At 42.1% G+C, this 25,909-nt stretch overlaps 1 protein-coding gene across 10 annotated transcripts in view; it reads right to left on the reverse strand.

The window, feature by feature from the left end:
• The window catches only part of LOC143208013 (uncharacterized), a 36,939-nt gene that overhangs the window by 9,505 nt on the left and 1,525 nt on the right, over window positions 1-25,909 (reverse strand). For 2 of the 10 annotated variants that reach the window (XM_076422025.1, XM_076422020.1), the window contains exons 2-11: window positions 24,962-25,157; window positions 23,032-23,196; window positions 6,621-6,748; window positions 6,423-6,548; window positions 4,052-4,425; window positions 3,323-3,490; window positions 2,990-3,089; window positions 2,517-2,691; window positions 2,268-2,423; window positions 1,656-1,892 (exon numbers count right to left, since the gene is read on the reverse strand). In XM_076422025.1, the coding sequence (XP_076278140.1) occupies window positions 1,656-1,892; window positions 2,268-2,423; window positions 2,517-2,691; window positions 2,990-3,089; window positions 3,323-3,490; window positions 4,052-4,425; window positions 6,423-6,548; window positions 6,621-6,748; window positions 23,032-23,196; window positions 24,962-25,157 (1,825 nt within the window). Of the gene's footprint in view, window positions 1-1,655; window positions 1,893-2,267; window positions 2,424-2,516; window positions 2,692-2,989; window positions 3,090-3,322; window positions 3,495-4,051; window positions 4,426-6,422; window positions 6,549-6,620; window positions 6,749-9,553; window positions 9,840-12,469; window positions 13,142-23,031; window positions 23,197-24,961; window positions 25,158-25,909 lie in introns of those variants that run through there. The other 8 variants (XM_076422023.1, XM_076422021.1, XM_076422024.1 and 5 more) reach the window with 8 other exon arrangements.

The raw sequence follows: 25,909 nt of genomic DNA on the forward strand, positions 1-25,909 counted from the left end.
CCTACCCACGTTACCTCAATGCTTTGCGTTGCCTGGTGGCAGGTAGTTGGCAGAGAAATTCTCTGTTCGTCATCCTACCCACGTCATCTCAATGCATTGCGTTGCCTGGTGGCAGGTAGTTGGCAGAGAGATGGTGTTACGTTTGAACACTTCTCACTGTCCATTCCTCTTGGTGAGGACACGTCGGGTATCTGCTCTGACCGGAGCTGCACTGCAAGCATTGTACGCGCCGCGTCACCTTCGAACCAGAGCCGTCTGCTCTGGTTCGCTCTTGTTTCTCACTTTGAAAGAATCAGAGCCTTCTGCCTGATTTGCCTTTAATCCCCCGTGGATCGGAGACTTCTTCTCCGATTCACACCTTTTGCCCCGCAATAATTACTCGACATACTTGCGTAATTTAGTATTAAGTCTGTCGTTGTAAGAAAGGGAGCCGGAAGGAATATTGCATTCGTTCTGACTCTCTTTCGGGTCTCTCGTGCAGCAACCTCCTCGTGGTGAGACCTGGGCAATCGGTATTATCCTCTATTCGTAAGAACTTTTAGTGTCTTATGAATAAAAGATAATATCGAGCTAATAGCTGCACATTTAATGAATATGTTGATTTTTCAATAAATTCTATCCCTATACCTATCGTGTTTCACAACATTTTGCAATTTTACCTTCCTTCAGATCAAAATATATGTATTATCCAAGCTGATTTGCCCCGGGCGTGAACAATGTCATGTATCGTCTGGTTCTATTTAGGTAAAGAGACGGGATAGTATTTCGTCGGTGATAGTATTATAAGGCAATTACAGAATGGGTAAATACTATATCATTCTTCTTCTACTTGACGAGTATCTCGTCGTTGGTAGAACTTTTAGCGATGTGGTATTTCAGTTCACTGTAAGTTCCACGTTATCCCCGCGCCCGTCGCGCCCGGTTACTGTCCCGCTGAATAACACAGGGGCTGGCAGTCTTTAATAGTATCTCGTCAGTGGCACGACTAAGCCAGCAATTAACGCTATGTTATCTAAGGAATTTCTACTTCAATATTTATACAGGGAACTTCGTTATCGGTAGACAGTAACACAAACCATCAGACGATATAGCTTGCCAATAGAAGGGGTAGTACAGATTTCTGTTTTACCACCTTCCGATGCTATTTCCTTACCAGCAGCTAATGCACAATTCACGAATGCAGTTTTTAAATAAATAAAATACTAAATTAAATACAGTTATATTCGTTGTCTTAAAAATGTTATCATTTTTGCCTTTTGCTCCAGCACATTGAAAAATAATTTTGTATATGCACTGTAGAATAATACAGTGCATTTATATTAATTTTACGTATCATTGAAGTAATCAGGTTCCTGAACTTCTGATTGTATTTTAGTAGTGAACATACCTTCACTTTGAACACATAAACTTAAGTTATATTTTATATTTATGAATGCAATCGTCAACAAAAATCTGATCTCTTTTACAATCGCCTACTTTTCAGTCGTTCAGATTTCGACTAATCGATTGCAATAATTACTGTATTATATTCTGAAGATCTCATGTTAGCAATTCAGTCATAGATAATGTTGATGCTATGGAGTGTATAATCGAAAATATTAAGATTAAGAAAGTATTATCGACCTCTGTCAAATCGTTCAGGGAGAACCACGAACCTGATGCATTCGCAGCTTTCTGCTTCGCTTTCATCGTGTCCTTCCAATGCAATGTAATGCCCTGTCTGTCCCTTCGATTCTGACTTAAAGGTGTAGGTCGTGTCTTCGCCTGTGCAGTACCAGAAGGTAGACTCAAGGGTCGATTCTTCGCGCTCACGAGCGCATTTTTGCCCACTAAAAGATGATTCATGGCCTGAGAAGTAGGAGGTGGTACCATGGTCTGCCTTGCACATGCAGCTGCGTCAAGAAAGAATTTATGCATTTTTGCTCTGCTTCTATTTTAAGCACACACATTCACAGCCTTAACATTAACGCTCTCTTCTCAACAAACACAAAAATCCAACAACCTATGCTTGGATTTAGCTTATCAGCCAAATACAAGGTAGTCCAAGAGCCACTAGACCATTTTAAAAATCATCCACTTACTTTTAAAAAATTCCAAACGAATTCGAGCTTTAAATGATCTAGTGATGTTTGGGCAACCCTGTATATGTTTTCTTCCTGTTTCTTTGAACGCGCGATAGCCATTTCGAAAACAACGATCAGCGACTTTTAAGCGATTAAGTGAACCCTAAAGAATGAACGAGAACTCTGGTGAAAATGAGCATTTACCAGATAGTATGATGTGTGCTTGTCGTTGACGTTCCCGTAGCTTAGCATACTGCTGCTTCAATGTGCTAATGTCCAAAGCGAGGCGTTCTCGATCGCTGCTGGGCGCCATTGCCTGTAGCGCGCCGATTGTTTGAGGTATACGATCTACAAGCATGTCTTGCGTGTCACCGGCACAAAACAGAATGATATCGTCAGAACACCATTGTTACAACGGGCAACGTACTTTCATCGGTCTACGGTTCTTTTTACCTTTTTTCAGACGTTGCGCCATGCTGAACATCGCAGCAGCCACGGCCAACCTTTCATCCTCTTCTGTATCGCTGTCGTCGTCGTCGCTGAGTTTTCTTGCCCACGGTGTGATATTGTATCTGTGCTTCTCCCTTAAACCTGTTACACCTTGCAAAGGTCCCATGCTGACTATATTCTACGCATAAATAACTCCGATTCAATACACAGCCGACGAACACTGCATTCTGCGCCGAGATCGCTTGCAAACTAAACGTTCGAGACTTTGCGACATGAATTTTAAAGACAAGAGTAACAATCGACTACTTTTATACATTCGTGAATTTTAACAATATTATATTTATGCACATAATGCTTAATCAATCGGTAAGTTCAGATGGTGGATTTTTGAAGTGAATATTCGATGCAGATATGACTTGAACATTTATTTTGGCAACGCTCCACGTTGCTAATGTCTATGTAGACCTTTAACGAACCTTGATGAGATTATTCGTGTCTGTGAACTCTAGCATCTCTCTAGTTAGGACGCCCATTATGCTGTAAAACTCATCGGCCGATGTGACGGTCATGATACGACTGTAAACGAATGATTATTACAGTATTGAACAAATAGAGAAAATTAAGAAAGAAAACCAGTCACTGTACAAACGAGTAATCTATTATTTTTCAATCAAGCGAAGAACAATTCATGCTTCCAACAGCATTTCTATCACACAAAAAGCAATTTGATGAATTCAATTAACATGATGGCGTAACCAACAGAATCACTTATAGGCGTAGTTAAACGTTAAGTGAAAGATGGCACCTACTCTGATAATCCTTCCCAGATGGTCAAAGCAGTTCTAAGAAGAATCTCATCACCTTCGAGGAATATCAAATCCCAGACTCGAAGGACAGCTTCCTGAGGTAAACAGTGGCAAAAGAGGGTGAGGAACCATTGCATCGTGAACACATTCGTCAGGGGTGGCTCGTAACTGCTGCCTAAAAAGACAACGGATTAATAACCGAATCACTTTTGACAGTGGCATAAAAATGTTTGAGCCGGGAAATGAATCACTTCAGATTTTCCTGGTGGAACATCTTATACACTAAATTTTTAAATGTTTTCGGCGCAACGGTTCGATCGTTTATTACGAATTATAAAGCAACTTTGCTAATTGTAAAAAAAAATCAACGTTTCGATCCTAGTTTGGATCTTTTCCAAGATTTATTTGAATCGCGTCTGTAAATTAAACGATCAAACCGCTGCGCTGAAAACATTTAAAAATTTATTATCATATTTATCTTATACACTGCTCGTATAAGCTGCATCCAAAAATACACACGTTTCTGGTTTCGCTGGTCTAGCAATTGTAAACAATGATTTGACTTGCTATTTCTTTCGTTCCCCAAGATCAAGTTCATTCAAGAAATACCCTATCCATACAGAAGAGCAAAAAAGCTCGAGATGGATCGCAGAAGGTCGAGCGCTGCCAGAAACGTGTGTACCACAAAACCCGAAGCATTGGCCGGCCCAACAGAAAACAAATTGCAGGAACTTGCTCGAAAAGGAATAACCTGTCGCCTTGTCCTTCGCGTCGTTCTGCAGCGCCTCGAGGTGTTTCGAGAGCTTGGGCAGCCTGGTCCTCAGGAGATCACGAAACACCGCCATGTCGACGGAGAGGCCGCGTAGATTGTCCGCGAAATAGCCCTCGGGCAGAACACCTTCTATCAAGTAGATCATCACCTTCACCGCGGCGGACTCGGCGCGATCCATAACTTGCAGAACGAGGGCGGCGAGCACGTTCAGGCCTTGGCAATAGCCGACGGACTTGTTCCATCGAGCGAAGCCAAGCAGAACTCGACGGAGCACCGCTTGATTGTCTCTGCCAGCTGCGCCGCAAAATAGACTGCAGCCTGTCCTGTGTAAATCCTGAAAGGGCCCGGCAACCAGACTCGATTACAGAAGTGCACGGTTCAATTTACATAACGAGAGGGAACCCGAAAATCTCGGGTACCGATGGCCGGGACGGATCCTCGGAAATTAATAGGATTCTTAAACATATCGGGAATCCCAATATTCATACAGGGTGTCCCAAAATTCCTTCAACAGCCGAAAATGGCAGGTTCCCGAGATCATTTGAAGCAACATTTTCCTTTGCGAAAATGTAATACGCGGCTTTATTTAGGAGTTATTAACGAAAAACACGGACCAATCACAGCGCGACCTAGACGCGAGTTGGCACAGTCGGCCAATAGACAGTTGGCGCTCTGATTAGTCCGTGTTTTTCGTTAATAACTTCTAAACAAAGCCGCGGATAACATTTTTGTCTTCCATTTCCGGCTGTTGAAGGAATTTTGGGACACCCTGTATTCCAAAATCCCAAATAGGGGATCCAGATATATTCGAGAACTCCCAATATGCTTGGGAATCCGGAATATTCTTGGGAATCTCCATATATTCGAGAATCCTGAAATTTTCGGAAACATGACCCGTTTTGATCCGACGTCTCCCCGACCCGTCCCGACATTTTCGGGTTCTCGCGCCAGAAAATTCTAGAAATTTTCGACCTCCTCGCGCACGCGAAAAACGACGTCGCCCGACGTTCGGCCGTTCGTTAAAGGTCGTTCGTCGTTCGTCGCGCGACCAAGCTAATTGAAAGGCTCATCGGCGACATTTAATTGCCTGGCGTCGAAGTGATTAATGATCGAAATTTAATTGCTTGTAATTATATACGTCGAAGACCGAGACCGTTCCAGACGCGATACCGCCGAGCGATGTCGGCCGGAATTGCGTCACGATCATTTTTCTGGACCAGTTATGCAAGAAGAGATATCCAGCTCGGTCTTGGACTGAATCTTTCGGAATTTATTGTTTAATGCTCCCGGAGTGGACGCTTTTGACGATTTCGTCATGGCTTCATTTTTATGAACTTGTAGATTTTTTCTTCGAGATTCACGTTCGTATTTTTTAGCGCATGTTCGATATTATAATAGCCTGCATAGTGACAATAATATTCTATGAACCCTGAGTTGGTGGACCTTGTCTAAAACTATTACTTATGAATTCTCTCGAACATATTTTTAAAGATACTAAATCGTAGCCTTAATCGAATCGTAATCGCAGATTCTGGATCGATAAACAAACAATTTTCCATAATTCCGCGAGGAATGTTCAGTTTAACAGCCTCCAGCATTCATTAAAAGAAATAATTGATTGTCCATTGCCATTTCTTTGTCACTTATTGCGGTGGATGACCGTCCGCATTATTCTAAGAATTTTTCATCTCTCACAGAGATTCTTCACGATTACGAAGTGTAATATTTCATGCAACCATCCTGTCGGCTGAAACGTCGAGAATACGATGCGAATTAAATAAGTCGATAGCTCTTCGTTACGTAACGAATTTATGCAGCACTATCTAACTGCGTGAAGAGAGTTACAGACACTCGTACGTATTTAAATTATGCAAATAATTCTTCACATCAAAAAGAAATTCGAATTCATATTTCTATCAATTCTATCTATTATTTGGCTTCCGCGAAGATTCGCGCAGAAATTAAATTCCATTTCTCTCACTTAAAGCCGAGCAATTTATGAAGCAATTAGCTGGGTTCTGAATGGTGCTACAGCCGAAGGCAGTTTTGAAAGCTATTTTTACATAGCAATCCCAAGAGAAATGATTAGATTGTGTTACTGGACGTGAATAAAGTTATTGTTGAAAAATTTTTATTCTGCAGAAATGTATGCAGTCGTAGATATTTGAAAAGCTATGGAGTAGTCGTAGGTAACGTGCGAACACACGAATTTTTCTTTTCGTCAAGTATTTATCGAGTATCCTCGAACGTTGCCAACGAAATAATCACGAAATTCGTCCGAGCGCCGTCGCACAGTATTGCAAAAAGGAGATGTACGTTTCCCAGTCTTACTTTAACGATCTGTATACCGAGCTCTTCATCGTCAGGATTGCTCCACTCGTTGAAGCAGACCTTTTCAGCCTGCTTCCAATCTACGCCGCGCTGCTCCAGATGACGTTCCGCCAGTGTCAGCCATAACTGCGACAAACATTTCGAGATGAGGATACGGAAACGAATCAGGTACACGGGTCAGCCGAGCTTTTCACTCACCTTCTTCCGAAACTCCGGTGGTATGCCTCCCTGCAACCTGGCGACCATTTTCATCGCGTCCAGCCATTGTATGAAACCACTTTCTCCCGGCTGCGGCGTCAGGCTGAATCTCATCTTCGTGTCTTCGACTGCAAATTTCACAAATTCGCACGGTGAGCAAGGCAAGAGCTTTCGTTCGAAATTTTATTCAAATCGGCCGAGCATTCGACAACACAGAACACTCGTTACCGGATTGGAACATCTAATTTTTGAACGGCTTTGCGTCTATGTATAGTTTCCTTCACTGAAACCAATTTTTAATTATTACTGTGTTGAAGAATGTTCCGCGGCTCTGACAGAGCCTGTTAATTGCAAAATGTTGAATGCAAATGATCGTAAATAAGATCGTAAATAAACGAATCGGCGGTCGCGAACGGTCAGCAGCCACTTCGTTAAGCAAACACAGTCGACGGTGGATCCACTTCGATCGGAACGTCCAAGTTTTATTGTCAAAACCGGCGTTCAAGGGAACATCAAACAAATAACAAGAACGTGCGTGTGTTTGAACGAAATGAAACGGTCCGTCGTTCGTCGAGTTCATTAGTGCGTTTATCGACGACGGTTATGTCGCTGTCGATACGGAAACTTAATTAGCTGCTTTAAACCGTCGAGTCAGATGTGTAACGAGTACCGACACTCAAAATACGAAGGGCACTTCTGCGTAAAGAGAGTTCACTTAAATAATACCACCGCCCTAGTTCGAATAAATAATTTCTGCGATTCCGTCGAGTGTCGTCTTCCTCCAGAAAATGTTTACACATTGTATATTTTTCATCAAATAGTGTGCTAATTAACCAGGGTGAAGTAAAGAATGTTGACCCTTTTCATAGTGTAGTATGTATATTCTAATATAAAATGGTTGTTTGCATGAAAACCGTGTCGTTCTGTAATAGAACGGAAATTGTCCGATTAGATTTTTCCGTAGCGACGATAATTATTAGCTCGTTCAAGCGATAATGCTCGTCCGGCAGGAGAGTGGATAGTTGTAGCTAGACGAGGCGTAATTATCATATACAATATCTTCAGAAGCTGTATTCAACGGCAATTTGGCCGTACACAACGAGTTCATTACCCACGTACTATTCCGCGTCAGCGAGCTGAAGTGCGCACTCGCCCCTCATAAATTTTACAACTCTGTCGGAATAAGGTAAACTCATGACCTATCTATCCGAGCGCATTAGAAATACAACGTGAATTGATGCCCGCTACCCTTTTGTTGTTCGACTCTACTCCCAGGCGTCCGATTCCATTCGAACTGGGATTGTCTGATAAAATACAGCCACGTACCGCACAAAAGAAAACACGGAGAAGCGATCGCGTTTTTATGAAGTTGGCTATCGTGCTGTAATGCTAGATATTTTGTTACTCTCTATACCATCAATTACTTTTCACCTGTCACGTAAGGGGGGAGAATAAATATTTGCACGGTATCGATTCCGCTGTGCAATCGCTAATAGTGTTCCCACTGCAACAACGCAACATTGCTTAAATTAAGAGGGATTAATCAACTGACGAATTCGCTCATTACACGTTTCCGCGTGTTCTAACATTTGTTGAATGAAATTCCCGACCTTCTATGGTCATTTAGTTGAAGAATTTAGCATTGAAAATGGGGACTATAATAACTAGACTGCGGATTTTATGCATTTATAACAAAAATAAGTAGTACAATTTAAAGAAGCGGACATATATTTTAAAAATTTAAGAACATCAACGTATCGGTTTCATTTTAATAAAATAATTAAAACATGAAAGAAATTTTTATTTAATCTGTGTGTCTTAGAATCGACGCTGACATTTTTTATTTTGCATAAAGATCCGCAGTCTAATCATAACTAAAGTGACACAAATATGCGGAAAGGATGAAGAACTATGCATGCAAAATTTCTCGCACGGTGTAGATCCGATCAATTTTTCGGCGAAAGTACTCAAGTTTGAAAGAAGACTCGTCATCGGCGCTGTCGCAGCTTTTCATCGCCCTAAATTCATGCATATGGATGAGGTCATAGAAGACAAACAGTTTAGTAATACATTTACTTACAATACTTTACATTAACATGCATTAATTCAAGAACATGCAAAGTTCGGTGAAGATGATTGGAGCCGCTCAAACAAATCGTAATTTATTCCGATTCTTCTGTTGCTCCACGATTTTCATGATCTCGTTTTATTCGCGGATATACTCTCTGTTCTATTTCCTCGAAGCAGACCATAAAAGAAAGAAAATTACATTATCGGTGCATTTGACGGAGTATATTTCATTTAATAAAAATGCAGATCACATTTCTGTTAATCAAAACTTCAACGAACTTCTTAAATCACTTTCAACTTGATATTGGTGAGTAATTCTTCTCCCTGTAAACTATTCTATAAACACTTCCTTCATAGTTTGTAGGAAATTCCGCAGAAGTAATTGCATTCTGCTCAGTTAAAACCGAATTATATGGTTTTACTCGGCAAACTTGAGGTCTCCGATTCACATTCGGAAGATCACGTGCATGTATGGTCTCCCATGGCGAAGAATACCGTTCCAACATTGCGACGAGACTTTCTCGAAACAGTTTGATTGGTCCCGATGAATGATCGCAGTGTCCATTGACTGTAATTGACTATCAGACAGTCGAAGACCCTCGTTTCCCCAGTGAATCCTCTTATCTACGCTTTGGGCCTCAAGTTCGCACGGCAAACCCATACAAACGGAAGATCTACGGCAATCGAATTAAACGTTCTCCGCGAAAGCAATGGTAAGCTTTTCAGACCGAAGACAGGTTGGCGGTAGAAAATTGCTTCGTGCAGGTGAGCTAAGCAAAGAATTGAACGACGCGGCCCGCGGAGAATTGGAAACGGAAGTACGATACACGTGCAACGAGGGATTCTGAAATAATTTCGTTCACCTTCGAATTCTTCGTACTTCGAGGCAGAGCTGGCAGCGTACGCGGCTCCTGACGCCAAGTTTTTGAGGGAGTTGAAAAATCCGCTCATTCTCCAATTAGGAACGCCACTCTTTCTTCTTCATCGTCACTTTCACCTCTCCCGCCTCTTGTTGCACTGCGTACAGCCGCCTTTCAACCGTTTTCGTGATTCATCATCCGTCGCCGTTGCGTTCAGTTTCTCGAAATCGTGCTCGATTGTGCCGCGTTCCGATGCTTTTTTCGCGCGAGACGCATTTTTATCGCGTGTCTGAAATTTCGACGGGCTCAGTCTCCTCTGCGACGCGCTCGCATCGAACGAGAAACTTTCGTTCGGCATTCTGACGCGCCTCGCTCGCGATTGAAAGGACCATTCGAAATTCGTGATCAATAAACTGCGGATTCTATGTGCTCGCGGCAAAGATCAATAGGCCGAATACAAAAATTTCCGAGACGATTAAAAAAAGAATGCTCATGTTTATTTAGGCTTGGACAATTTTTATTGTGTACAAAGATCCGCTGTCTAGTGATCGTTGAAGAATGTTTTCGTTTAAGGCTTTGTTGTCGAGAAAATCGAGTTTGAGAATTCAGCGAGTACGCGCACTATTATTGTAGATAGGACTCCGCTGATATGTCTGATCATGACCTACCGGTTCTACTTCCTGCGAAACCAGCGCACGCGAACCCAACGGACCTTCAAACTCATTTTCCTCGAAAGCGAAACCTTAAACGAAAAAACATTATTCTTCCTTCTCGTCTTGTTTTTCATATACATAGATTCACCGGTTTGTGACTTTTATTTCGAAAACACCCTGTATATGAGCGATTCAATGTAAAAGTGGTGTAAGCGAATTTTAATTATAATGTAATATTATCGTGGCTATCATTCTTCGATAGTACAGCGTTAGAACTTTTACTGAATTCCTCGATATCCAATAATTAGTTGTTTTCAACTGCACCACTCTTTCATGAAACGACTCGAGTGCTTACGATAGTAGAACTGAATTTTATAATGAAAACTAACTTCGTTGCGGAAATATCAACATTGTTTCGGATGATTTGAATGAGATTCGTGATCAATGCAGACGTACTATGAACTTTCTGCTATCTACAATGTTATTGTACCTGTAGTGCTCACGATTAGCAGAAATCAATAATGGAACTCAATTTTATAATGCTAACTACTTTTCTTGAGTAAATGTGAATTATTTCGATATTGGGGGGGGGGGGAAATTCGCATTCAGAACTCCAATATCAATAACCAGGAACCCGCGTGCCCACGTTTAGTTTCTTTTTTAAACAACTTTGTGTTGTGCGATGATCAATGATTATGGTTCTGCAATTATATTTACGAATACATCAACATTTATGGAGAATATACGCACATAGATTGTGTTTGTACATATACATAAATGGAAATAAATGTTTGAGACACATAAAGACACGGAGTAAAAAGAAAGTTCGAACACCCTCGAGAATATTATCTTTTCCCTTCGTGGTGCTCGAACTGTTCTGATATTATTTTAGGTGTGTGTGATTCCATCATGGTTAGAGACGATAGCGCTATACTTCATAATCAATATTCAATAAAAAATATTCAAACATAACGTTGCATAAACAATTTCGATCAGAGTATATTTCTTCTAGATCCGCGCACATTAATAAAATCCACAGCATCGAATTAATTACAAGTCTGCAATGTCTCCAGCCTTGCTGTTTCACACTACCCACAAAAAGGGGACAAAAACGATGTTCCACGAGATAAATAACAATATACACAACAAGCACGATTCCCCATCAGCAATGTTGAAGAAAACTACGGAATAGCAACGAAAGGGATGAATTTCTTCGCTTTGGAAAAGTCGCCTGCAGAAGAGTAACTGTTTCCGTGGAAATGGATACACCCTCGTGACGTCCGGGTTGTTGACAACAAATGAACCAACCCCCACTTCATTTTTTCTTAACAGTGTCTGTGCAGAGGTACCACCTGTTACGAGGTACGTAATGTGGAGCTGATGTAACATATGCGATCGATCTTGCGAAGAAATCCACGCTCCCAATACCGATTCAAGATAATCGGCCGTTCGATGGTTCGTGTGACGCATGGCGTGCTAAGTTTGCCCCTCGGAGATCACGTTTCTCGATACTCGAAAAATTCGCGAAACAAAACCCGAATAGAAATCAAGCATCGTGCACCGATTGAATTTCAGGACAGCGAATTTGAAATTATTCTGCAGCGATCGACAGCAATGTGAAAAAATTTCCCGCAGAAATTCGAACAATTTCGGCACGCGTCTCCCGACGTCGAAACACGGAACGGCAGAGGGTTGAATTCTAAAACGACTAGATACAGAAGATCGTGCAGATCGGATTTTCGGGAAGGACGGTCCGCGAGGGTTGCATATGGTCGCCAGAGCCCACGTCGTCGAGCACTCGTGCATCACAGTAACTTCACGGGCACGCGTATTCACTATAAATCGGTCGCAGCAGGTATTAAAACACAGTGTGACCGCGTTTCGATTTATCTAATCCAATTCGGGGGCAAGGCATTGATTTCCCAAGTCCTCGAAGCAGTCACGTCGGAAATGCTACAGAATAGAACGACCCGTTTGTAAAGACTGTTGGCATCCGGATGGCACCCCTCCTAAACAGTTGCTCTAAATATTCCCCACCCTCTAAATATTCAACGCTCCTGTATAATTCAAGAACCCGTGCGCATACATATGTGTGTGTGTACATACATGTATGTGTGCGTGCCTGTACGTGTGTGTAAGCCAGGAATATCATTATGATCGTTGGAGGCGAGCGACGACGTTCAACGTTCCCGATCGCGGTCAAGGATGGACGACCAAAACACACATCATCCCTGACGACCCCGGTGCCGTCCAAGAGAGGCCTTACCATTGTCAGGTCGTGGATCGACGTCGTGATAGCGTGGTGTCGACGTCGTGTCCCCGGGAACGCACTCCGGACTACGCATCTGCCGTCATCCCGTCGATCTGTGGCAACGAGGACTCACCAGAGAACCACGTCCACCCCTGCGTACTACTCGTCTCGCACACTTTGCTTCTCCGCATGCAGGGCCGACCGTTGGGGACGATCGAACACAGATACACGGAGGCACGCGTGGGCGAGAAGAACCGATGGGAGGCAAGCAAGACAGAGACAGAAAGAGAGAGAGAGAGAGAGAAAGCTCAAAAGACCTGGCAGAGGCTAGCGAAGGCCCTGATCGGATGGTAGGTCGCTAGAACTGAGCTAGCAACGGGGGCCGTTCTTCGAAGAGCAAAGCCGAGCAGAGCTGATACGTGTCGAGTCAGCTGAACGCGACCACTACGTCGACGACGAGAGGGAGCCGCGCGTGCGTCCACACTGATAATAACCACGAAGGGCAGCTAGCACGGTAGGGGTAGCTGTCTGGTGGAACCCTGCAATAGGCACTGAAGCCGTTCCACGAACCGTCCGCTACCTTAGCGATCAGCCACTCCCGGATGGCCGCATGCGCAGCCACCCACACCACCAGCAACCCCACTGCGAAGAATTTGTATCCGTGGCGTTCTCGCGTGTCCCGTCGAACACTGCCAACAAGAACACCGCGAACCCAGGGGTGGTTCTCTCGAATCGCGTCGCTTTTTTTTCACCGGGCTCTGCCATGCCGACGTCACAGTGAAACGAGCTAGGAAAATGACTGGACGTGCCAATTATTCCTGTCGTTTCGGGTTTATGGGAAAATCGTTTCGAGCAAAGCTGCATTGCTAGTACGTTCAACGATGGTGGAAAGCTCGCGCTTCAGAATTTTTCTGCCACGTATCTAACGAGATTTCAAGACTATCCGCATTTCAATGGAAAATCTTGTTTCCAATAAAACAGCGGCCTCTCGTCGCTTTCTGGTGTAATTTGTACCGCGGACTCTTCGTTTTTGCCGATGGACGACCCGGGGCTGAAATTGCGGCTTCTTCCCTCTCCCCAAGCGTCCCCTTCTTCGAGGCTTAACGAATGCTTCAGGTTTGCGCTTTTCTATGATTGTCTTCGGTTTCCTTTTCTTCTTCTTCTTTTGTCTCGGGTTTCGAGGATGCTTGAATTGTTGGGATGGTCAGAGTTCGGGTTTTATATTTCGGGGAGGAAGGTTCAGGGGTTGAAGGGCATGGTGGCAGGCTGATAGAGAAGATTTTATCGCGCCGTCATCGCGGTGCAGCCGTCGATTTTAATCCGCGTACACAACAAAGCCGAGCGCTACGGATCGATGAACTTATCGACTCGGTCCCTTTATGGGTCAGTCGGAAATGTCGTCAGAATCGGCAACAACGGAGACTAAGGCCATCAGATACGCTCGCGGATGGAACGCGTGTACGCGCGCCCTTCACGGCACACGCGAAACGAGAAAATTCCGACGATGAAAGTGAATATCGCGACTTTGAACGATTTATTTTGATGCTGGGGACGCCGCACAGTGGAACCTTCCGTCCAAATCGGAGACAAAATCAAAGAACTTTCGATAGAAATGAGGTAGAGCGATGAAATTTTTTTTAAATTAAAGCTGAAACTTTGCAGAATATGGGAAAAATAGGCAGATTACTGTACGAACGGTTTTTAACCTTGAGAAAATTCGTTAAACATGTAGAATTTCAAGAAATCGATTTTTCAATATCCTGAGGTCGTAGAAAAATTTTGAGACCAGATTTGAAATCAGCGTGAAAAAATCTACGGGAAATGAAGTACAGCATGTTCAAAAAAAAAATTTTCCGCGCGTGGTATTGGAAAAACTACAATTTTCTTGAAATTGTGCAAGTTTAACGAATTTTCTCAAGGTTAAAAAACGTTCGTACCATAATCTCCCTATTTTTCCCATATTCTGCAAAGTTTCAGCTTTAATTTATAAAAAATTTCATCGCTCCACCTCATTTCTATCGAAAGTTCTTTGATTTTGTCTCCGATTTGGACGAAAGGTCCCACTGTGCGCCGCGCCGGGACAACGAAGTGACTAGATCTGATTATGTTGAGCAGGTTTACTTGTTTCTTGAGAGAGTCAGATTTCTCGATTTTGTATAGATCCCAAAGCATACTGTACATACTATATATAGCAGTGAAATAGACTTATTTGGATTTAAAATGTGACTTTTACCGTGAAATAAAAAAAAAGGGATTTTTGCCTGAGAAGAGTCAGATTTTTCCGGGTTTACTGTTATTTTCAGAGAGTACTCCGTGCAGCAGTGGAACAGACCGGCTCATTCGACGTTACAAAATGCAGAAGATGTTTCAGAATTTACTATGTTGCTCGTATGACCTGTTTTTCGTATTTCCGAATTTTTCTTAAAAACTGCGATCTATCTCGCACTGGTTGCACTACAAGAAATGCATTTATTTATATGTTCTACACTTTAAGTACAACTCTGGATATTTCAATTTGCTTTGAAACTTTTGTGAGCATGACAATATTTATTGCTCGAAAACGAGGTAAGTAGGGCGAGAGTTATGAAACATCCTGTCCATAACTGAGTACACAATAAAGCCAGAGGCAAATATTTATACATATATTTCATGAACATATTCTAACCTTCCTTTACGTTAGACATACCGTACCATAACGTTTGGTAATGTAACGTTCAGATTCTAAGGGCCTATAATGAAAAATTCGGTGTGGGTAAGAGTTGATCCGATATTGGATTAACTGCGTCGCTATCGGATGATTAACCTCTCGAGGGTCAACCCGATGAAATCGATACCCCCCGCCAAGCATTCTTCACCCTACGATCGAAATTCGCCCCCTCCCCTAATTATAATATAAACCTAATATCCATAAAACATAAACTCCTTCTTTTAGAAGTTACAAAAAACGCACTGGTAACCTGAATCCAAAATTTACGTACCAAATCTGTAGATTTTATTAAAATGTAAAATTATTATTTAAATTGTTTAAAAAGTAAAGAACACAGTCAATTTACACAATTTTCTATCAAGTTATGCAAGAGTTTACCGTGCTCACGAAAGAAGCCACGAGGCAAAGGGTTAAAAATGTTTCTTCTGAACTTATTAAAAATCTCTTTCATTCGATGTGCTTTCGCGTACGTTTTCACGACTTCGAAACAGTCCGAGAAATTATCCGCGTTGATTATCGTGGATGGTCGAGTCCAAGGATTGCCAGAGGAGGATTTCCATATTCGTAAACGTTATCGCTGAATAAATACGTATCCGAAAGCAGGCGGGATACGACGCCGTCTCATTTTCCGCTGATTAGTGTCGACGATAAGCGAAACACTATCGTTCGCGTGGCCAGGTGCCGGAAATAATTAGGAGCAATGCCAGGAGATCGGCGATACGTTTCGCAGGGAACGTCGACGCTCATCCCGGGCACGAGGACGGAAACAAAAATCGCGAATTATCGACATCTTCCGCCTTGAATCTGGTTCAATCTTGAGGATGGTGACAGCGGCGGGTAGTTGAATATTGATTAAAGGCGAGGAAAGGATACCCGTTTGCAGATAGAATTACCGTTTTCGATGTCAACAACGCCGGATCACATATTCCCAGCCGTCTCTGAAACACGCGACCCTTTTCCCTCGCGAATCCGATCCAATCCGATCCGTTTTGATCCAGCAGGCTTCGCGCGATCCCTTATTTCCAGATTCCGCGCTCAACTGGCGGTCAGCGCGCTCGAATTTCAATAGACGGTAATCAGACTGGCTATTCGAGCGATCCGGCGAACCATAGCTTTCCCCAAATTCGAGTTTTGCCGACCGGTCTCTTTGTCACCGAAACATTTCGCGCCTTACTTCGTCCCTTTTTTTACAGAGCAACTTACAAATGGATGTGCGGAGCGCAGAAAGGAATTTTTTAAGAAAGCAAATAGCATATTTATGCAAGAGGAAGCTTGAAAAATAAAAACGTCAACCGTCGACGAAATAGAAAAAAGAATTTAAAATATAAAGACGTATAACATTCATATTTATCTTCATTCATATTCATCGCGAGTTGGAATATTAGAGTCGTCGTACAAATGCAAAGGGCTGCGAGTGCTAAAAATAGTGCAGCGGACCCCCTAATTGCATTTCCACGGGACAAACTATACAGTTGCATGTACACCTGGGCTTTAATAGCGGAAAACGAGGAGAACGGCGCGAGATGAATACAGTAATTTTTAATGGCTCAGATAAGAGATAAACGTGTCCAGTGAGAAGAAATAATAAATGGACGATAAAGTAGGTGAGGAAATAACGCGCACGTAAACATTGCATTCATGCGAACACCGGAGTATCAGTTCTGGTATTATGTAAACGGCGAGCTTTATGATAAACGGTGTAATCATCAACGCATAATCCGGGCAGATATTATTCAGCAGATACGCTCATTTCGTAAGACCGTGTTTTTGTCGGGACGATGGCGGACACATCGGGGGTAATGACTCAGAAACAGTTACTTAATATTTTGAACGCTTCGCTGAACTATTGAAGCACTCCTGGTAAAGAGAGAGGACAGAGAGGGAGAGAGAGAGAGAGGAGTTTAGAGGCGTTTGAAAAATTGCGCGAGGTCAATAAGTTTCTGGAGCTAAGGATGAAAAATTACCCTCCGAGTATCCCCGTCGCCTGAACGGAACGAACGTTTCGAAAAGACTGTCCTGCAGAGAAATAAAAGAAAAGGAAGATCGAAAATAAAGTGGCGAGGGGTGCCTCGGTGATTTACTTTCTTATCTTACCTCAAAACTATTATTTTCCTTTTTTATGCGGTTAGACATATTGGTAAGTCACTCCGTTGAAAGTATTGATTTTCTAGCAAAATTATAATTGCCTGCTTTAATCTTTAAAGTATTTTACTTTCTTTCCAACATGTAGGCAGGCTATTGATGTAAATAAAAATTTTAACTGAATCATTTTTTCTGTCGAGGATTATACTATCACTAGACTGCGGATTTTATGCATTTATGACAACAATGGGCACGTACGATTTAAAACAGTGGAGGTATTATAAAGATTTAAAGCCACCAGTGTATTAGTTTCACCTTAATAAGACAGTTAAATTAGAAGAATGAAATTTTTATATGGCTCCTGTGTCTGGCAATTAATGCAAACATTTTTTATTTTGCATAAAGATCCGCAGTCTAACTATCACAACTTTTAGAGAATGTTCATAAGTCAATCAAAATATGTTCCATTATTGTCGAATTTTAACATGGCTAGTTCGGTCGAGGAGATTAATGAAGGGATGGAATTTGTTTTTGACATTTCGAAATGGTATGAGGTCGTTTCAATCACTTTTATCTTTTCCATCGAGGTCGCTAATTTTGAAAGGTTGAAATTACTCGCGACATTAACGTTTAATTGCCGTTCGTATTACCCGCTTTTACAAATGACTCTTATCATTCCAGAAGTCATTTCCTGGTGGTTAGAGACAAGATAATTGCACAATTTCGATTTGCTGTACGAAAATGTTACCGAACAGAGAATGCAAATTGTAAAATAAACCTGAAAGTAACATACATACACTGTTATAAATATACAAAGGATGATGATGCACAAGAAAATTGCACAATTTCGATTTGCTGTACGAAAATGATACCGAACAGAGAATGAAAATTGTAAAATAAAGCTGAAAGTGTAACATACACTGTTATAAATATACAAAGTATGATGATGCACAAGAAAATTACACAATTTAATGAAAAGATCACAAGAAAACGTAACTGGAAATTAAAATTGTAAGATACTTGTTGGCTGGAAAATAACGTTGTCATAAATCCACAAAGAATCCCACCTTCTGCACCCCTAATAATCAGCACGGTACCCGTTCTAATTCCTGCAAAGGCGAAAGCAATTAAGTCGCCATATTTATGTAAACGAGAGAAGAAAACGCACGGCTGCTTGACGTCGCATAACGATTTCCTTGATTCTTTAATGCCCGGCATTCACAGCTCCCGAAGCTCCCGAAGCACTAAATACTTTATCGAGCGATAAAGTCGTTTAAGTGAACGACCCCTAATTACACAAGCTGGTAAACCCACTTTATAGCCCGGCTGTACACCGATGGTCGATTATGAAAGACGATAAGAATAATCTCGCTGGAAGTCGTGAAAAGTTTAACGATTCGGTAAGCCCGAAACGAAAAGTGGACGGGAAAAACAAATAAAAAAAACACCGTCGAGAAAAACGTCTGGAATCGTCTGGGATCGTCCGGACGTGAGACAGGACGGTCTGGCGAGCGGTGGAAAAAAATTGTTCCCTGGTTGCGCAACCCCTTGATGAAGGGGTTGAATATCTTCGGGGGTGGAATGCGCGACGCCCCACGGTGGAACGAAACTCCAATTTCCTTGGACATCGTGCGAAATATTTAAACGTCGAAGGTTAGTTAAACTGTTGTTAAGTAACCGTGGCGCAAAAAGAACTTCGGCCATGTTGTCTTTCAGTTCCTTTAAACAATTACCACGTAAATCCTTGTAGTTAATTTCGTCGGCAAATCTGATCCACTGCAATTGTTTCATTTCAAACTAATTGTTCCAACTTCTCGAATAGTATTGAAGTCGCATGGTCCAGTCTTGAAAGTTAAAGTTCTCGTAAGGGTGTCTGAATATTATTGTGGGCGTGCGAGAGTATGTTCCTCAGTCGTTCCACCATGCGCCCCTGTCACGCAATGTCTCGCGATGCGTCGCGACGTGGGGTTCATCGTGCTAAATACGGGTGGCGAAGTGATGGAGAAGATCTGAGGAAAGTTCCGCATTTCCGTTTCACAGGCGCAACATCATTAAAAGTTTATCAATGACGGGGAACGTCGGCGGTTCGGCCGCGCGTACCGCACCAGGGGCATGCGTGGTCGGCGCGGTACTCGCGCGGCAAAGTCTAATTATTGATCACCGAGCCGCTGGCACGTGAAGGAGGCCTTTTTGTTTTCCGGAAGTGTCCGTGACGACACAGGTACGAGTATTTGCGATACCGATATCGCCAGTCCTCCCTTCCCAAGTGTATCGATAACGGGATTCCGAAACAGAGTGCTCGGTTTTCGAGTGGCTACGAAAGTGCACACCGATCGCCAACGAAAAATGTCCCCATCGCATAGTGTTCTAAAACGACCATCTGACCGCGAGAGCCTCGACATTTAAGCTCCCAACCTTTAGGGAAGGTCCCTATCAAAATTGTTCAACCCTTGCTAATTTTCTTATGCACGTACTGTAGTTTCTTATGTTCCAATTTGTTATTCCAATAAAAAGCCAGTAAACTGTTCAAGGAAGGAATGTACGGAGGATTTGTTTCGCATTCTACTGATGTCTTTGGATTCTCTAAGATGTAGATTTTTGTAAAATTCAAGACAAGAGTTCGTAGAGGGATTATGTAAGAACATTCCGAAACAACTAGGCCGAACGGTGACTTTGAACTTTCCGGGACGCGCAGTTTCACTATGCCTCGCGCGCGTTTGCTTATGATTCTGGTGACATAGCTCGCATTCGAAAAATTATGATTGCCGTTTGTATTCCGAAACGTCCTTGCGAACGGCGGACATAAAGTACATTCTTGCAGACTACTTGGTACGTAGGTATTTCCTTTTTATTCGTTTATTTAGTGCGCAGTGAAACCTTTAGTGCAAATAGGTACCATAAACTAGAGAACAATACCGACGGGACGGAAGTTGAATATAATGAGAAACAAAGTATTACTGAACAATTGTGATTAAGAACCAAATGTTAAAGTTCCTTGATAAGGGTGATTCCTGAAGTTATTTGAAGTAGCTTTTTCCTTTGCAAGAATGTTCTCCGTTACTACGGACGGATTCTGGCTCGACCAATGCCAAAGCCACGCTCAGAGGGACCTGTGCTCTGATTGGTCCGTGTTTTTCGTTAATAACTCCGTAACGCAGCCGCGGAAAACATTTGCGCAAAGGAAAAAGTTACTTTAAATCACCTCAGGAATCATCCTTTTCGAGGAAGTACAACATTTTTGGGACACCTTTATAAAAATATTTAGCAGAAGTACATTTCCACGGAGTTTCGGATGGGTCAAGAAAGTTTCCATGAATTTCCCTTAAGGTATCCGCGGAGCTAGGAATCTTCTTCAGGAAGATGTTGAAGGATCACCATGTTCCCCGAGTAAAGTCCTCCTGGGAAGTCTCTCGAGGACAACCGAGATCTTCCCGGTCGTCCGCCGAAGTCCTTCTGAATTTTCCGGAGGAAAACCGATCTCTTCGTCAAGTCCTTCCCAGGGGGTTCCCGAGGCCGCCTACGACCCTCCCATCAAATTGAAGGTCTCTTGGAACTATTAAAAGTATATCCGAGGTCTGCTTATGAATTCGCAAAGTCCTGGTCTTTGTTAGAGGTTCTATGAAGTTGTCTCAGAGCTCCCGAAGGATTCATACAATTATTACAATTCTCTTCCTTTTCAAATTCGCGGTATCTCTATTCGTAGTTCCTTCCAACTTGTCCGAGTAGAATCTGTAGAAAAGATCTTGTCACAGTCTCTTGGACTTCGTCGAAATGACAATCTCATTTTGCATTGTTTCTTGTGTTAATTCTTAATTTTTAATAGAATTTTAATTTGGTCGGAATGGAATATTGTAAAACATTTTTCACGTACTGGTTTAGTATGCACAAAACTGACGGGTCATTCTCCATTCTACTATTATCGCACTTTGAAGTACACTGAAACGCCATGCCAGGTCGTAATATTTTAACGTTTCGAACCGATACGAGACATGCTGAACATTATACAATCACGTCGAAAATTAAAATTATCGCACATTTTCTCGCGTTGAACCGGACAGTAATAATTAAGGATGTTCTGGAGGTACAATGGGAGACAAAAGTACAAGAAATTCGAAATTCCCATCAATATATTGGCAATGAAAGCCATTCATGAGTATATTTTGCATTAAGAAAATAGATTAATTTAAAAAGCTTTCGTTTAATTAGTGAATTTCATGTTATATTTATTTTTTAATCAAATTGTCTTCATATTATAAAAAATTGTAAGTGACTTTTGCGAATAATTGTACCCTCTGATTGAGATGACAACACGATAAATTTGACGTTTTGTAACAGTTTATAATTTTTTTGCTCTGTAACTGTTTAGCGAATCCTAATAAATTTTAAACATAATTAATTACACAATTTTTACTACATATAAAAAAACTGGAGTCTCTAGTTGCGTTTTTTCAAGATTTAAATATGGTTTAAAGTGGAATTTTATGAATTCTCCATAAGAAGACGTGTTAAAATGTGCAAACTTTATGTTGCTATAATTCTTAAACGGTGCAGTGAATCGAACCCAAACCTTGGTAATTCCATAGTTTAGTATGAATTATATCTTGTCAAATTTTCAAAAATTTTGTTGCGTTTTTATATACCTCCAGAACATCCTAAAGTTACCCTGCTCTCCCTTTTCAGTAACAACGAAAATAAGTCGTCAGAAACGAAACATGAAATTGAATACATTTTACAATTCATGTATTCGTGTAATTCCATTGCAAATTTAAGCTAAGATAAACATTTTAACGATGATTGATTGTCTTTTTGTCTTGAACTGACTTAAAAACTGAATAAATTAATTTCTATCTGAATTTCAGTCTGTAAGTCGATGTATGAGGTTGCAATGTTGGAATAGATTTTTTTAAAATAATGAAGCAAAAATCTCATTTCATAGTCTGACATTTTTAGAGCACACGACATTTCTATGACTCGGCTCTGTCTCAGCACTCGCGGTTGAACTTCTGCTTCGGTTACTCCATATTTATGAATGCAAAACAGCGATAACGTAAATAATAAGGAACCGGCTGCGGTGGCGGAACTGTAAATCGCATCGCGGTTTTTAACGTCGGCCAGCACAAAGATCGCTTCTTTTGCAGAGCGACGTTTTTTATTCACGAAAACGAAACACGAAGTTCCATTGAACAAGACAACGCGACGCGTTGCGTTCCCGTGTTATGAGAGGGCCTATTGTTTATTCAGAGTAACTGGCCGTGGTTAAAACATTGCTGTTTCTTGTACGCTACTTCCTGCTGTCCTAATCATAGTGGTTCGCAGAATTGTAAAGTGCAAATTGTGGTGGCACCGTGCGGCTTCAAACCGGGAAACAGTGTTACAATGAAACTGCAAAACATCCTAAGGTAACTCTCCCATCAGAAAATGCAAATTCTTCCAATAAACAACAAAACATTCTCCATTCTTTCCTAACCGCCACTTTGAAATTAAAATTTTATATACAACCTCCTATTTAGACAATTCACTCTGGAAGCTTAAAATCATCTTTCACGATTGAAACATTTTGGCATTGTATAAATCGATGTGATTATTTCTGATTACTGAAGTGTATTTGACGATTTAATAAGCGTTGTTCCAGTTGCATTCATTTCTTTGTGGATTAAAATATTCGAGTGATTTGAAACCGTTCAATATTGGGCCTCGATTTATTCAGAGAGAGAGAGGGCATCGACTCTCGAGTCCCATGAATAGAAGGATGCGACAGTTTATTAAGTATATGCTAATTTATACTCACTATGTTTTCGGCTGTAGGCTTGGAGGTACGCCGTAATAATGTCGCATTGTTTTTCACGCTTGATGCTGAGATAATCCTTCCGTCGCAGCTGGCGGATCAGCAAGCTGCCGGTATGATTGATATGGTCTCGTAAATTCCGTATTAGAATTTGAAGTTCGCTGGTGCCTGCAGAAGAAGAACCGATCGCTGTTAATAAACGGAAAATTGCACTATGAAAACGCTGTTAAAAGAAATTTATGAAAGTCACGTTTCTTTCAGATTGTCCTGTTCGATTTTTGTCGCGACGAGGTTGGCAGAACTTTGAAGAATGGCGGGGAAGCAATGTTCCCGAGGGCGAATTATGCGGAATCCAAAATGCAACGAGTACGCAGGGTGTGCAGGAGATTGCGGACGACACTTTCGAATTGAAGGGGGCGCGTTCATGCGAGCTCAGGTTAGGCGAGACAAGGCGGGACACCGCGAGGAGTCCGTGAATTGAAGCCGCAATCTTGATAACGGCCCGAAAGGGCTCTCCCTGTGTACACACTCGGCCCAAGATTGCAGTTTTCCAACTCTTCCCGCTGTTACTTATGCTCCCTACGTACACCGGGATCCAGCCCGGAAGAGAGACTGCCGGGTACCGACACTATTTCCCTTTGATCATTCTGAACACGAGGCCAGATGTTCTCAATCGCGCGGCTCCCGGGAGCCCGCCTAAGCCCGCCTTAACTAAGTTGAATTACGTTAACTTCCGCGTTAAAATTTAAATTGAAGAACTCTCCCCGCGAAATGGTACATCTACGGCGAATATAAAACGTCACGGAGAAATCTTTGACGGGCCCTGGGATTCTGTAACGGGCGTTTCGCACTCCACGCACGTCCGCACGGCATTGCGTATTCATATCGACACGGGCCATCAGGGATTAGCGAAATGCCCTGTGACTTTGTCTCACGGAGCATCGAGAATTCAATATACTTAATTCTGCGAAAGGAATCCGGGTCGTTCCGATACGATTATTCCGCCCTTAACCCATTTCGATCTACTAAGTAGAAGACCTACGTCAGAATTTATCAGAACTTGCGCATGCATTTTGTCGATGAATTACGATGTTCTTGGAAATTTAATTTTTTGGTCGTTTTGATCAAGAAAGTCACGGCGTGTCTACAAGGTTGCACAAAAGAAAAGATGTACTGTCTTTCAGACTACGAGACCTCACCCCTATTTTTCCCTATGCACGTTCAACGAAGTGGCATCGTCTATAGAAATAAAAGGAGTGGTTCTCCCGTGGAAAAAAAAGGGGGAAAAAGTAGCACTCCAAGCCAAAGAACCTTCTCGCCTTGAAGTCGACGAGGTCGCTTGTCTGTCTGGGCAACGCGGCCTCTTGTCTCGTCAGCTTCTGCCGAAGTATCCTCGCCTAATTCGAATGGATTTCGAACCTCCATCACCGCATTCAATCGATATTACGAGACGCATGAAGATTGAAACAGTAGTACTTACAGCGTCGTACATCTTAACTTTTCAATCTTTACTTCGTCAAATAAATCGCTTCGACGTTGCGGAATTTTTCCGGTTGCTTTGTCAGTCGAATTGTTACGAACCTATTCTGAACTCGCATCGAAGAACAAACTATTTTCCTGTCGCGACGTCGAGTGACAATCTGAAACGTCGTTATCTGTAATAGCGAGTAGTCGCTTTCGTTAATGGATTATTGTGAAGGAAACGATAATGCAGAATTCGCAGACGCTTCTGCGGTGTCCCATCTACGTCCGTTCCATAACAATCGCATTCGATCCCTCTATATTATGAAATTCTACGCGCTAAATAATCGCCCGGCGTGGTTTGACAATGAGAAGCTTCCACAATAAATGTCCCCGATGTAAACCCATTTATCAGACGCCCACGCTCCCCGGTGGTTATAGACATTTCTATCTCTTATTGAGTTACTCTTACTTTTCCATAGCAGACGCGCCTTTTGCAGCTGCCGATGCTGCGGACGCGCCTTCAGGGACGAGGCTGTCGAGTCACTTTCCGATCGTCCCCTGTCACCGTCTGGCAGCCCGTAGATATCCAGCAACAGCTGATCCACCAGCGACGAGACGGATCGTTCCTTTCCTGACGGTGCGTCGGGCAACGGCGACGGATACGTCTGAAACACGCGACGATGCATTCCCATTATTGGCGAACTCGAATCAAATTCAACAGATATCTAATTACGAAAACATCCAATCAATCCGCTCCACGGAATTCCAATTCTGTTCCACGCTGCACCGGGCAACCGAAGCTCACCTCCGCGATGCACTTTCTTCCACTTTATGCCCGTTTCTCATTGCAGCGAATCTCATTTAATGCGCTCTAAGCTCCGAACCTTTCTAATGGAATTCTCTTCTTTCATTTTTATAATATTACTTTCTAATATCCGGGAATTCGGTTAATTTTATTGGTAGATCGTCTTAGGCAGATTCATCGGAAACGTCTTAGATAAGAATGAACGATCGAATATAAAAGAAGCGTACGACTTTCGTTTCCGTAATCATAACAGTTCAAGTTCAAACATTGAATTTGGAAATTAATAAAAGTCACTAAATGCCAGATCAATTTTCCTACAAATGTGTCAAAATGAGACCAGGTATGTATAACGGTCAGCTCCAATTTGAAACATTTCTATACAAGTCACCTTTTTATTCCAATCTCAGTAATTCGATGCATAGAATCAGTGCCCACCAATTTACAATTAACATTCAAGTAATTGTATCATGACGGAATCTCGCAACTGCATAAAAGCATGAAACATTACACAAAAGACTTTAATTAGCTCCTCGTCACCGCCAAGTTAATAATTCAATTATTGTGATTGAGCTTTATTGAGCCCGATTATTTATAGCCAAGTCCAGTGACTGC

Source organism: Lasioglossum baleicum, chromosome 4 (assembly GCF_051020765.1).
Source record: "Lasioglossum baleicum chromosome 4, iyLasBale1, whole genome shotgun sequence".
NCBI lineage: Eukaryota > Metazoa > Arthropoda > Insecta > Hymenoptera > Halictidae > Lasioglossum > Lasioglossum baleicum.